This window comes from Beta vulgaris, chromosome 2 (assembly GCF_026745355.1).
Source record: "Beta vulgaris subsp. vulgaris cultivar EL10 chromosome 2, EL10.2, whole genome shotgun sequence".
Lineage (NCBI taxonomy): Eukaryota > Viridiplantae > Streptophyta > Magnoliopsida > Caryophyllales > Amaranthaceae > Beta > Beta vulgaris.
This window is the reverse complement of record NC_079203.1, coordinates 47,846,916-47,862,443: the sequence shown is the minus strand read 5'-3', so window position 1 is coordinate 47,862,443 and position 15,528 is coordinate 47,846,916. Positions and strand designations below refer to the sequence as shown.

The window sequence follows — 15,528 nt, the reverse complement described above, 5'->3', positions numbered from 1 at the left end:
AATAAACTATATCACAAACAAACACACTATAGTACAAAGAAACACTATCACAATTAAACATATTGTAACACATAGAAACACACTATACCGCACACAACACATTATATCAAAACTTGCAATATAATCCTGATCTTCTACAAGTTCAATTGTACAATCAACTATATCACAAAAACTAAAAAAAATAGAGTGAGAACATGAAAAGAGAGAAAATGAAGCAGTTATGAGAGAGAACCTGAAAAGGAAAGGAAATATGAGTAGAGAAAAAAACAAGATAGTAGAAGTTGTAATCATTAAAACCTACATAACATCTACTGGGTGCACACTAATTAGTATGCACCGGGTTCATACGATTTTTTTTTTTGGGTGAATCACAATTCACAAACGAGTGGAAAATGAGGAGAGATAATGAGAAGATGCAAAAAAAATTCTAGAGAGAAAAAAAAAACTTTTAAACACTTGTCCAAAAATTCTAATCATCTTCCCCAATCCCAGCACAATTTGCAGCCTCCTTCCATGAGAAATCCAATTCCACTGCCATATCCTTTCATATCCCCCTCTAATTCTAGCCTCGTTTATATGCTTTTCGCAATTATTAGATTAAATAATCCTCTTTTAGGGTTCTAAAAGACGATTTCGTCTGTCTTCAGCCAATCCCAACAACGAACAATGCATTAAAGACAATAATTCCCTTCGTCATAATTACATTCCAGTGGTGAGAAGAAGGAAAAGATCCAATTTTCTTGGGGTTTTCTTGTCTGGTTATGTTTGGTGGTTCGGGAAGTTGCCCCTTCTCAATTCCCATCCTTTTTGGTTCGACGCTTCTCTCGCGCACCCTTTTCTTGCCTTCCATCTTCCCTCTTTTCGAACTTTCTTCTTGAGGACCCTCTATATAAGGCACCCTTATGAATTTATGCTCATTACTCTTATCTTCCTAAGTTTCCTATACTCTTTCTTTATGCCTTATATTTTTCTCTTGCTTCCCTCTCCTTAATGTATGATTTTTGTTGCTAATTTTGGTGTGAAATTGCGATTTTTCAATATATACTTCATGTGATTGGTTTTATGCGGTTGTTATTGTTTGTTTCATGAATTCAACTTATTTTTTCTTTAAAATTGATTCTAATAATCCAACCTTTGGGTCGTTCGCTCAAAATAATCCAACCTTTTGATTATTATTTAATAATCCAACCTTTTAGGACAATTCGCAACAATGCACCGTGACCTGTTGAAACAGGTAGGTGACCATTAGAATAGGTTAATTGCACACGTGTCTTTCCCTGATTTGTTGTGATCTAATTAATCAATATTAATCTTAATTAAAATAACCAAACAACACCCCACCCCCACCCCCACCACCACCACTGCCACTCCCAACAACCCCCATTTCACCCACACCGGCCACCACCACTGCCAACAACCCCATATCACCCCACCCCAAATAACACCACCACCACCATCAATAAGAAGAAGAGAGAGAGAGATTCGAAGGGAGGAGGATTTCAGTTCCTCAATTTAAGAGGAAAACGAAGGAAGAGGAGGGAGAAAGCAGAGGAGGCCGAAACAGGGGAGAGGAAGAGGGAGTTCGGTGGTGCTGGCGCTGGTGGTTCGCCGGCGAAGCTCAGGCACCGCGAAAAAGAATGAGGTTGGGTTTGAGAGTGGTGGTGGTTCGCGAAGGCTGCAGGGGACGCAGCAGAAGGCGCCGCGAAGTGGGAGGAAAGGAAGGACGACGGAGGTGCGAAGGGAAGGAGAAGCTGGCGGTGGTGGTGCGAATTGGTGGTTCGAAGGTGGAGGTAGTGGTGGTTTCGAAGTGGATGCGGGGGAGCGGGAGGGGAGGGAGGGGGATTCGAAGGGGGATGCGGCGGAGGGGAGGGGAGGCGCTGCTACGGGGGAGGTGGTTGGTGGGGTGCTCAAAGTAGGGGTAGGGAGGGCACGGGAGGGGGTGGGGTGCTCACAGTGGGGTCGGGAAGGGCGGTGGAGGGGAGGGGGTGCTGAGGGAGGGCAGGGGAGGGGGGGGTGAGGGAGGGCAGGGGAGGGGGTTCCTGGTGAAGTGATGAGTAGGGTGGTAAGGGGGGAGGAAGAGAGATAGGGAGGGAGGGTTAGAGAAGAAAAAAAATGGATTTTTTTTTTTTTAACAACTTCAACAGGTTACCGGTTCCATGGATCATTATGAGCAGATACAACTAAAAGGTTGGATTATTAAATAATAATCAAAAGGTTGGATTATTTTGAGCGAACGGCCCAAAGGTTGAATTATTAGAATCAATTTTTCCTTTCATATATGTTATTTCATGTTTTTAGGGATAAATTACTTGTTATAAACTTAAGATTAGAATTATTAATGGTATAACTTCTTAGTTCATGTTTTGTTTCATGGAACTAAATGATAAGAAGATTTAGGTCTTGTTTGGTTGACAAAATAAATCATGGGAAATGCAAATTCCTAGAAAGTAGAAATATATGAAGTTGTTTGGTTGGCAAAATCATGGGAATTTGCACTTTATAGGAAGTTCTGCTTCCTCCAAAATGGAGGAAGTTACTTACCTAGGTTCCCCTAGGTAAGTAGAGCTTCCCATAGGAAATTCTACTTCCCATTATCAACCAAACACAATTTTACACTTCATAGGAATTTCAAATACATAGGAAAAATAACTTCCTAGGAAGTATGACTTCCCATATACAACCAAACAAGGCCTTATGTTACAATTTGTAGATGGGTAATATTTGTGCTCACTTGTTGTTGTTTAATTTCATGAGATCAAATTTTCAAGTGTTGTGGCTGGAAATCAAGAATGAATGACTTGTCATACCGAGGCCCCCCCTCCTGCCATGGCTCAGGGACGGGCCTGCTTCTAGGGGGTGACCGTTAGTTTTCTAGATCGACAGTCCACCTACAGCTTATTCGATTAGTAGTCATAAATGGTGTTACTGGTAATAGACTGTAGTATAAATTTGTAAAAGAATTCCATGATGCTATTTCTATCTCATCCCAAATATCCATTTTCTTCCTAAAATTTTACTATCATCCATTACCATTTGAGAAGGTGGTATTAGGTGGTAATGGAAATTTATAAAGGAAAACTCATGTTTCGCGAAGAAATTTCATTACCATGTGTATTGGTATTAGAATTTCTTTACCAATTTACACTAAATTACATTCACATTACCATCATTTATGACCACTAATCAAACGGGCGCTAATGTCATAACTCATAAGATAAGATGCATGTGTTCAATGCGCGTTTGTATGTTAAGCTCATCTAATTCTTGCCTCATGGACATGAGTGAGTCCTGGAGATTATAAATAAGTTAAACTTGATCCAGCTCTGTAACCATACATTTGCTTTATTGGACTTGTTCATTTGTCGTCCGATTCTTGTCCAGATTGTCCTAGTTTTATGTCGTAAAGCAAGGCACGCTACTTCTAGTATCTATCAAGCTTATCTTGCTTAATACCTTATTATGTTATGGCTTCTGAATTTCATGAGATTCTTGTCATGATCATTGTTTTTGCTTCTTTGGGATTTTGGAAATTAAATAGTACTTTATGGTGTTTGACAAAAAAAACAAGCTGAATCACAGGGGTTAAGTTGTGCTTTCAGGGAGAATGGCCAGTTCACAAAGAAGCTTGGAGCTCTTCAGTGAGGATCTGATTATTTATATTCTGAGTAAGCTCTCTGAAAAGGATCTCATTAGGTGCAGGTGTGTATCGAAAGAGCGGCATAGAATTATCACCCATGTTTGCATTCCCATGTTGTTCAGTTGAGGCTCCAGTTTCTGGACTCTGGAGTTTAATTTCGTATTGCTCGGGTAACTAGTAAGTTGGGAGAAGTTACAACACGCTCCTCTCCACTTGTTAGAGATCTATTTTTTACCCTTACCACCTATCATGCTAGGGTGCACATCATGGATGCTGCTCCTTTGAAGGTGCATCTTCACGATGCTCTTACTTTGGCAATGTTCTTGATGATGAATTTGGCTTTGAGGGCAAGTGTCTTCATTCCAGTCTAGGAAATGATCAAAGGAGGTTTCTCCACATGCTAGTGCTAAAGCTAGAAAACCTTTTTATAGACCAGGCACAACAAAGAAACTAAGATCACCATATATATTATCACGAAACTTCCCATTCTAGGTCTGCAAATCTGCAGTCATCTCAGTGTGTAATTCAAGAGAGGCTAAGTTTATTTGTGGTAGTAATCAATGCTTCGAGATTTGGGATAGGGGCAGTTTTGATGTCCATCCCATTGCATACTTTAGTTGTCTTTTGGGATTTAAAGCCAAGCTCAAGTTGGTGTATGAGAAGGAGCTTATGGCGACAGCGCGTACACAAGGACACAAGGTCCATTGACATCCTGATGCTCTCTTAGTTGATCTTGTTTTAAGACTGCCATTAGCTTTGTTGTAATCGGATCTTAATTTTTAGGGACTTTGTGTACATATCTTTTGGTACGGTATCACTACAATTTCTATTGCCATCGGGGAAAAATATATAGATGTAGAACAATCTTGAATTTGAGTCAAGACTCGAGCAATCTTTTGGTACGGTATCACTACATATCATATCATATCATATCATATCATATGATTAATCATGGGTATCAAAATGATAAGCGAATGGGATCCGTGTAGGCAGCCAGTCCCTGAAGATTGAAATATGTATAACAATGTACTATCAAAGTAAATCCACTAGTCGTTTGTAGCTATACTCCCGGGTTGGGCAGTATGGGTCGGAGAAGGCAATCACTCATTCCAGGGGGATAACATTATGTTTCTTAGATTATGCAGTTGAAACTAGAGTTGCTAGTTTGATCTTTAAAGCCACTCGAACAAGAATTCTAATGAGGGTTATAATAATTATTGATTATCTCGTTTCCCTTCTTTCATACTTTGTTTTAAGAGAGTAAAGTTTCGGTTATGTGCTTTGGGATTAGATGTTTTTTTGGCAATCAAGTATGTGTGTCAATGTTTGAAATTATTGTTTACTTGGAAATTAGAAGCTGTCAACTTATCGTTACATAGTAGCTCATGTTTACTTTTGATGGTCAGAACTCTGGAGACGAACAAGACAATTGGTGTTTCACTGAGCAATGATCTTATTTGTTCAGTTGTATAAGAGCTGGAGGCTGTTGGTTCTATGCCTGGTTCTATACCAGGGACTGAAAACCCTCAGGCACTGCACTGCGTTGGTTCTATACCTGGGTTAGAATAAAGGAAGAGTAGGCATCTGCTCCCTCTTTAGTTTATTGGTATTTGGTGGTAAGCTCAATAAGAGATACCAACTAGGCTATTTTTTTTCTTAAGGTAAGGAGAAGACGCCCTAACCAGATCGGAACCTCGCACAGGTCAACCAGGCCCGAGTTTGCAGGCAAGGCCTCTTAGGAGTAAGGAGGAAGGGTAAGGGGAAATCCCCACCCCCGAAGTGTCTGGTGGGGTTTGATCCTACAACCTCAAAGTTGTGAGATGCAAACCAAACCACTAGACTGAGTATTACTTGGTACCGACCAGGCCAATTGATTTGCATAGTTTCTCAAGGGAGAAATGTCTAAAACAAAATCCTAAACAATCTTTGGTGATGTATTCAGCAAAAATAGTAGTATATTTATTATAAAAAGTATATTAATGAAGAATATATAGTATATAAAAACTCAATGTAGAAAAAAAACTTAATGTATGAACTCTATATTATCATAGACTTACATCGCAGACATACAATGATGTTTTTGGTTTTAATTAGTTGTTGGTCAACCTACCGTCTCCCAATATAGCAAAATTTAATAGGTGTGGCCTTAATCATTTATTTTTTAATTAACTCATAATTCAATTTGATATAAGTTATTGTCAAGAGCCTTAATATTTGAAAACTTATTAACCAAGTTTTTTTTTTAACACAAAATATGGCAGTAGATTAAAATATTAGTGAGTTACAACTTACAACCATGAGGAGATAAGTTTGTAGCCACCAGATGGCTAAAGGCCCAACATAAGGGAAAATTAAATAAAAAAACAAAAGGTAGAACGTTATGAAGCAATTTTTCATTCTTAGTGTCTCTTCTTCTCTATAGTTTATTGTGTAGTAGCACTAACATACTCATAATGAAGCAAAACTAAATGGAAAAACAAATACTCTAATAATTACGAAAATTAAATAAAAACAAAAGGTAGAACGTTATGAGTCTCAATCATTGGGAGAGTAGTTTTACCCTAAGGGAAAATGGTTTTACATTCTTTTGCCAACCAAACAATGTAAACTGAAAATAGAGGAAAACAGTTTTCCGAGAAAACGTTTTACGCCCTACCAAATGGAGGCTTAATGCACACACTATATTCAGCCATTTCTTGAAACTAAAACACTGAAGGCTCGCGGTTGCCTCTCAACAATACGTAAATCAACATTTGCCTCTATCCAAAACAGTAAAAAGAAAGATTCAAAACAGTACTCAGGTATCAAGCATCCATAAATTGAAATCTCCAGTTTCATATTCATGCACGTATTTTCTCTTCCTTTTTTGGGAGTGATACTATAATGCTATCGAGTTCGAGTCATTTACAAGTAATATTGTGATGAAGAGCTACAGCAACATAGTGAGCTAAGCTATTATATACAAATTATCTAGTTTCAGGTGCCAAAACTATGACATCCAGCAATAGTTTGTAATGGATCACAATAACTGCTGCAATGATTTAATGCAAGAGTCTCCAAGGTAGTGTGGTATGAGTAGTCTTGTCTCTACATCCTATTCTAATACATCATCAAACAACCCGCCTGCACTAGTTGAAGAAACAAAAATCAAGCATAAGCAGCAATAAAAAGGCATTTAAATCAATCTTGATCCATATATAATCTGGATTCAAGTTTCCTAAGTAACTTCCCATTATTCTAATGTGGCTCGTTTGGTAGTCGTTAATAAATTAAATGGTGAATTTTAAGTGTAATATTACAAGGGAAGCACTCTTAAATAAATCTCGCTCCATGGGGATGCAATAATATATAAACCTCCAAGTTTGTGTTTTTTTCTCAATGGGAAACAATCTCACCCTAAGCTTGTGTTTTTTTCTCCAACGAAAATCAATTTTCATTACCGCTCATTACTACCTACAAGGTGGCATTGAACGAGAATGAAAATTTGTAGAAATATGTGCATAATTACTCTGTAATTATTCTGTAATTAGTTCCCAGTGGTTAGTATTTTCAGTAGTTTTATTTTTCTTGTTACAGTATATATTAGGTGTTATTTGCTTTGTTGTGAGCTGTATTGGTGATGCACTGTCCTTTTCTTGGACTGTAGTGAAGTGCAAGGTGTATATATAAAGGTAGGTAGAATCCTTTTAGGGTTGAGAGCCCCAATCATCACTGCTGCGCCTCCAAATCTTTTCTTCCTTCTTTATTTCATCAAGGAATGAAACCTGATATTGCACAGGTTTCTTCATGGTATCAGAGCTAACCAGGTGTTAGGCTCTCTGAAATTATTTCTTTTTCTTTTGCTGTTCTTCTGTTGTCAAAACTGAAATCTTTCTTTTTTTCCTTTTATCAAAGATCAAATCTTTGATATTTTTTGTGTCAAGATTGAGACCTCAGATTTTGATTTTGAGCTTGACAAATTCTTTAGTATGGGAGATAAGAGTGAAAAACAACAGATAATACCTTATGCTGATCCATATTATTTAGGAAGCTCGGAGCAATCTAATACATCTCTGGGACCTATTATTTTCAATGGAAAAAATTACATCAACTGGAGTAGGAGTGTGAGGATGTCTCTTGGCGCCAAGAACAAGTTGGGCTTCATCACTGGTAAGATAACAAAACCTTTATCTACTGCTGAAAACTATGATAAATGGTATAGGAATGATTGTATGCTGAGATGTTGGCTCACCGCCAGTGTGAGTGCTAAGATAGCTGAGCAGATGTTGATTTGCAATAGTGCAAAGGAGTTTTGGGATGAATTGGAGGAGAGATATGGTCAATCTAATGCACCTCAGTTGTACATGATCAAGAAAGAGCTGAATGCTTTTGAGCAGAACAACATGAGTGTGAGTGAGTATTTTGGAAGATTGAAAGGTTTTTGGGATGAACTGGGCAGTCTTGAGGGATTTCCATAGTGTACATGTGGTGCACTAGGAACATGTTCATGTGATGTCATGAAGAAACTCCTTGAGAGAGATGAAAAAAATAAAGTAATAGACTTTCTCATGAAGTTGAACTCTGGATATGATAATTTGAAGCAGAATATTGTGGGTTTGGACCCTCTTCCTAGCTTAAACAAAGCACATCAAATGGTGTTGCAAGTAGAAAAGCAGAAGGAGATATGTGGGACTCTTGAGTTGGGGAATGAAGCTAATGCTTTTGCTGTAGGAAGAGAAAACTATAACTACCCGCATCAAAAGAAGAATGTCCAAGGAGGATATCCAGGAAAACAAGGGTGGAAAAGAGAGACAAAGGAGGAGAAAATGAGAAAGAAATGTGACTATTGTCACAAGAGGGGGCACTTAGAAGACAGCTGCTTCCAGAAGAATGGTTTCCCTCAGTGGTTTCCAAGCCCTCTTAAACCAGGGGAGAGATATGCTGGAAACGTTGCAAATACTTCAAGTGAGAGTGGACAAGATACTCCTTTTGATTTTGATGAAGAAAGAGATGATAAAGAAAAGAAAAAGGATACAGAGATGGTGAACACTATTGTGCAACAAGTGATGATGATGATGAAGCAACACAAACAGCAAGACACAAGCAGCTCAGGTACAAAAGGCTTCTCATGTAACTCAGCAGGTATAGCATGTACTTCAAATGCTTATTCTTACTATGATCTGTTTAATGAGAAGTCTTGGATAATAGACTCGGGTGCATAAGATCATATGGCAAGTTGTCATTCTCTATTTGCTGAAGTGAGGTTTTTAAAGAAAGAAATGAAGATAGGACTTCCTGATGGAAGTACTAAAAGAGTAAAGCAAATAGGTACACTTGTGATAAGTCCACACATTGTGCTTAAAAATGTGTTGTATGTGCCAGAATTCAAGCACAATTTGCTTGCTGTGAGCAAGTTAGTTGATGAAGGAAAGGTGAAAGTGACTTTCACTTATGATGGATGTGTTTTTCAGGATTATTCTGATGGAAGGAGGCTTGGAACAGGGAGGAATATTGGAGGGCTTTACAAGCTTGAAGTTGAAGAAAGGAATGATGGAAAATGTAACAGTGTAGTTTTGAATTCGAAAAATAGGAGAAATTTGAACTTGATGCATCAAAGATTGGGTCACACCTCTCTCTCTAAAATGAAACACTTGAGTGTCTGTGATTGTAAAGGGTTAAACGAATATTATTGTGATATTTGTTGTTTGGCAAAACATCATAAGCTGCCTTTCTCTATTAGTCATTCTATGGCAAATGAAATTTTTGATCTTGTGCATATTGATCTGTGGGGACCCTGTAGGACCCAAGCAGTAACTGGTGCTAGTTACTTTCTTACAATTGTAGATGATCATTCCAGGGCAACTTGGACACATCTACTATCCAATAAAGAACAGGTGAAGGAAATTCTTAAAGTTTTCTTTGCCATAGTTGAGAATCAGTTCCAAACCACAGTTAAAGTCATCAGATCAGACAATGGAACTGAAATATTGCAGAGTGAGTGCAGTGACATGTTTGGAAGCAAGGTAATTACACACCAAAGGAGTGTTGCTGGGACTCCCCAACAGAATGGGAGAGTAGAAAGAAAACACATACACTTAATTGAAACAGCTAGAGCAATTAAGTTGAATGCAGGTTTGCCAAACAGGTTTTGGGGAGAATGTGTGCTAGCAGCCACGCACATAATTAATTTGTTGCCCTCTGCAGTCATACAATGGAAGACTCCTCATGAGAGGATGATGAAAAAGGATGCAACCTATGATCACTTAAGAGTGATAGGTTGCTTGTGCTATGCAAGCAATACACACAGCAAGGGAGATAAGTTTGCTCCTAAAGGGACTAGATGTGTTCTGCTAGGGTATCCTAGTGGACAAAAAGGCTACAAGTTGTATGATCTAGAGACTAAAAAAATATTTGTCTCTAGAAATGTTGTTTTCAAAGAGGATATATTTCCTTTTAAGCAAAATAAAGTTGATTTTGCTAAGAATCCTAACAGCATTCCTCTACTAGTTGTAGAGCCTGATGAAGAAGATGTTGATTGTGCAACTGATGAAAACCCTCTCTCTAGTGAACTTATCTTGCAGGAAAATCAAACAATGCAAGAGGAAGAGACAAGAGCAGAAGAGAATATTTAAGTAGGAAGTCCTGAAGTTACAGTCCCAATGGGAGCTCAGGAAGACCCTGGGAGAAGTGAAGAAGTGAGAGAAGAAGCTGTGGCAGAAAGAAGAAGCAGGCCAGTCAGGGAAAGATATCTTCCTATAAGATACAAAGATTATGTTCTAGAAAAGCAAGAGAAAGGAAGCAAGGAAGGAAGAGATGTCAATGTTGCTAGAACAAACCTTGTTCATGCAGACCTTGACAACTTGGAATACTACACAGGAGAATATTTAGCTTCTCTCAACAATGTGATGCAGATTAAAGAGCCATCAACTTACCAACAGGCTTCTCAGCACAAAGAATGGGTGAGAGCAATGCAAGAAGAGCTTCAAGCCTTATAAAAGAATGAAACTTGGGACATCATTGACTTGCCAGAAGCAGTGAAGCCTCTGGACACAAAATGGGTTTATAAAGTGAAGTTTAGGCCATCTGGTGAAATTGAGAGATATAAAGCTAGAATAGTAGCAAGGGGGGATAAGCAAGTGGAAGGAAAGGACTACAAGGCAACTTTTCTCCTGTGGCCAAATTTGCCACTGTGAGAATTTTAATTGCCTTGGCAACAGCTCAAAATTGGATGCTACATCAACTTGACATCAACAATGCTTTTCTTCATGGGCATTTAGAAGAGCATGTGTATCTAAAACCACCTGCTGGTTATGAAGGAGTTACTGCAGGGAAAGTTTGCAAACTCAAGAAAAGCTTGTATGGGTTAAAACAAGCCTCCAGATGCTGGAACTTAGAACTCAAAAAGGTATTATTGGGACATGACTTCAAGCAGTGTGAGAGAGATCACTCCTTGTTTGTTAGATACAAGGGCCACAAATGTTGCATCATTTTAGTATATGTGGATGATTTATTGCTAACAGGAGATGATGAAGACAGTATTGCTCAAATGAAGCTAGTTCTTGATGGAGCTTTCACCATCAAGGACTTAGGAAAGTTGCGATATTTCCTAGGGATTGAAGTGGCCAGGAATTGCAAAGGCACTATGATCAATCAAAGAAAATATGCTATTGATATAGTGAAGGATGCAGGGATGGAAAACTGTCATGCTGTCACTTTTCCTTTCCCCGAAGGAATCAAACTCTCTACTGATCAAGGAGAGTTATTAGAAGACCCTGAACCCTATAGAAGACTTATTGGCAAGTTCTTGTACTTAAATCTCTCTAGACCTGACCTCTCTTTCTCTGTACAACAGTTAAGCCAATATTTGAGCTCTCCAAGAAAGCCACATTTTCAAGCTGCTCTACATGTGGTGAAGTACCTAAAGGGAACTCTTAATCTTGGGCTTTTCTATCCTAGTGAAACTGAGCATCACCTCTATGGGTATAGTGATGCAGATTGGGGAAGCTGTATGCATAGTGGGAGATCCCTCACTGGATACTGTGTGTTCTTAGGCTCTTCCTTAATTTCATGGAAAACAAAAAAACAAAAGGTGGTATCTAAATCTAGCTGTGAAGCTGAGCTAAGAAGCATGTCTCAAACCACTAGTGAACTTGCTTGGGTTGCTGGTCTATTTGAAGATTTAGGCATCACTGTTCCCACACCAGTTCCTCTTTTCTGTGATAACAAATCAACTGAGTATATAGCTCACAATGCAGCTTTCCATGAGTGAACAAAGCACCTCAAGCTGGATTGTTACTACATCAGAGAAAACATTGAGAGTGGATTCATCTCCACTGCTCATGTAAAAACTTCCCTCCAATTGGCAGACCTTCTCACCAAATCTCTCTCAGGGAATCAGCATGCTTTTTTATCTTCCAAGTTGGGACTTGTTTCCTTGCCCCAAGTCCAACTTGAAGGGGGGCTGTAGAAATATGTGCATAATTACTCTGTAATTATTCTATAATTAGTTCCCATTGGTTAGTATTTTCAGTAGTTTTATTTTTCTTGTTACAGTATATATTAGGTGTTATTTGCTTTGTTGTGAGGTGTATTGGTGATGCACTGTCCTTTTCTTAGACTGTAGTGAAGTGCAAGGTGTATATATAAAGGTAGGTAGAATCCTTTTAGGGTTGAGAGCCCCAATCATCACTGCTGCGCCTCCAAATCTTTTCTTCCTTCTTTATTTCATCAAGGAATGAAACCTGATATTGCACAGGTTTCTTCAAAATTTAATAAGAAAAATACACTTTAGGATAAATTAGCATTACCATGATAATAAACAATGATTTTCTTTACAAATTTACATACAAATTCATTCCTATTACCACCATTTATAACCAACTATCAAACAGACCGTAAGAGACATGACATGTTGCTTATTTGAGAAAGGGAAATAGGGAAGTGCCTTTCCATGCTTACAACTTCAGTATATAACTTCAAATATCATGGCATGTCAGTTTTCATAGGAACTGGATCTCAAAGAACTAAACTAGGCTTAAATTTTTTTGTCATCCTCCTAAACTTTGGGCTTTCTTCTGGACAAAGGGACAGCTAACATAACTATTCCTCCAATCCGGAGCTCTTTAAAGGATAAGTCATACAGAACATAATGGCTGACCTGATCAAAAAGTGAAAAAGGTATGATTGAATTTCTAGAAGAAATATCATTTCATTAGAATTTAGAATTTTTTTAAAAATGACTTGGAAAAATCATTGTTTTCTAATGATAGGTGCTACAGTTTGATGTGTCCAAGCAAAGGCAAATTACATGCCTCTAATGTCAGATACCCTGCAGTCTTTAGTCCCTTAATTGAGAATCTCCCCTGTAATCCTTCAACTTCATCCACGATCCCGGTGGATTTAGTTAGACCCAGGTCCCAAAGGCATTCTTTCATATAACATTCACATTCAGAAAAATATGTGCTTCTGGTTCTGGGAGGGTAAATTCTAGCTCTACCTATATTGCCAGACCAACAACAGATATAAGAATATCTACAATATAAGTTTTGAAGTATTCCAGACACCTTGAAGTCTGTGTTAAAGATTTAGAACCATCAACAATATATCCGAGTTTAATGTTGTCTACATTAACTTAGTTTGCTAGCAGTCGCTCATGTATAGTCCATTCTAGCGAAGTCTGGTAGAGTTTACCTGGTAATTTTTACGGTTTTTTCACCATATACCCTTGACAATTTTTTTTGCACAATATACCCTTTCGACTTTTGAAATTCACCATATACCTCTCCCTTTTGAAAAAATACGTCCAATTACCCTTAATGACTAACGGCATTAAACTCCGTTAGTCATTAACCCCTAATCACCCTCTAATCCTACTTAACTAACCTAAATCTAACCCTAACCCTAATACCCTATCTCTAATACACTAACCCTAACCCCTTTTCCCACACCACCCCCACCACTTCAGTCCCCCTCCCCACCACCCCCGAAGCCCCCCCTCCGCGTTTTCAGCGTTTTCAGGGGTGGTGTGAGGGTGGTGCGGCATTTTCAGGGTGGTGCGAGGATTTTTAGGGGAGGTGCGAGGGTAGTGCGACGATTTTAGGGTTGGTACGAGGGTGGTGCAACGGTTTCAGATGTGGTGTGAGGGTGGTGCAACATGTTTAGAGGTGGTGCGAGGGTGGTGCGCCGGTTTTAGGGGGGCTGTTGAGGTGGGAGGGGAAAAGGTTGGGGTTGGGTGGTTAGGGTTAGTGTTAAAGGGGGATTAGGGGTTAGGATTAGATTAGATTTAGGTTAGTTAAATAAGGGTTAGAGGGAAAATTAAGGGTTAATGACTAACGGTGTTAGACTTCCATTAGTCATAAGGGTAGGTTGAGGTATATTTCAACACGTCAGGGATATATGGTGAATTTGGAAAGTTGAAAGGGTATATGGTGCAAAAAAAATATTTGTCAAGGGTATCTAGTGAAAAAACCGTAATTTTTGACAAAATGTAAAAGAAAAAGAGATTGAGAGAGAGAGAGAGAGAGTTAGTGAAGAAAACATGTGATAAGACGATTGTTTGTTGTTATAGAGAACTTCTTGCATGCAGAAGTGGCAGCAGTACCTAACCAATCAACAGTTCACTATCAGCACAGTCCAAAGTACATGATAGAATTTTGATCATAAGATAAGACGAAATGGCTATCCAATTAGCATGATTTGACTTAAATATTGAGCATAATAAGGGAAGAGACAATATAGCAGCAGATGCTCTATCAATAATGTCTAGTCTGCAACTCAACATGATGGCCTTAACCTCGGTTCACTCTAACTTATTACGAAAGATACAGAAACCTTGGCAATTAGATGAAGCAGCAAGTCCTACCTCAAGAATCTCTGAAGTAGCATGCCTTTTTGTAAAGTCCTCAGAAATCAAAACTTTGATCAAATCCTTCTTTTTGATATCCAAAGAAGCTTTCTCTTATTCTCCTCTCTTTTCTGAGTTTCCCCAACACCTCATACCTTTCTTGAGTTGTGCCGAAACCAAATCCATCAAGCATCTCAAACAAAATCATCCCCAGACTAAAATGTCTGATTCTAGGGGAAACTCTGGCATTTCTACTGTTAACTCGAAAGCAACATAGTAATTAGTAACCCCTATGTTAAATTTAGGTTAATGTTATAGATGGGGAAATTGTGTTGAGGAGCCACGACACAAGCATAGATTGAACAGTGCTCCAGTCAGCCAATTTTTCGGGGGTCGAAGCCTAATTTACGTTTAGCATTCAGAGACATGCGAATTGCACGTGCCCATTCATCAAAGTTGTCATCTTTCAACTGAATCGGAGTGATTAAGTTGCCTGGATTATCATTGGAGCCAAGAAAATAGGCGGGATCTGGTTTGGGAATATTGGTTTCTATAGATTCGGTCATGGTGGCGAAAAAAATCGAGGATCACGTCTGTTTAGGTTTTTGGTTCGTGTGGTTTAGGGTTTTGGTTTCGGTTTTTTTTCCTCTTCTCTTCGATCTGATGATCGGTTCTAGGTCATGGGTGGAGAGGATTTTTCTCAACCTTTGGCTCTTGATACCATGTTAAATTTAGGTTAATGTTATGTGTGATCATCTCATTCATCAATCAACTATATATATAAATCCTGCATCTATAGTCCTATTAGGGATAATACTCTATCTCTAAAGTCTATCTTAAACATATATAGATAATTCCTAACACCCTAACAATAGGAGCCTTTACAATTCTAGCCAAAACAGTGCTTGCAATCACGTTTATAGTTAGCACATGACAATCTAAACTACAAATATCTAAAATGATACTTTTGCTGCTAAAAATCTCAACCACAAAACAACATTTGACGGTAATATATATACTCTTGGTGCTCAAAAAACTAAATATACTAAAAAAGGCAAAACCAAATTCT

At 38.5% G+C, this 15,528-nt stretch overlaps 1 protein-coding gene across 1 annotated transcript; it reads left to right on the top strand.

Annotated features, from left to right (window-relative positions):
- The first annotated feature begins 10,844 nt into the window (after positions 1-10,844).
- On the top strand, positions 10,845-11,885 carry LOC125494919 (uncharacterized mitochondrial protein AtMg00810-like). Its single transcript, XM_048638811.1, has one exon. It carries the CDS (start codon positions 10,845-10,847, stop codon positions 11,883-11,885), a length of 1,041 nt encoding a protein of 346 aa, XP_048494768.1.
- Positions 11,886-15,528: the final 3,643 nt, after the last annotated feature.

What these genes read in the sequence shown, in the direction of transcription:
- LOC125494919 (XM_048638811.1), top strand. Translation starts at nt 10,845, where the DNA reads ATGCTACATCAACTTGACATCAACAATGCTTTTCTTCATGGGCATTTA.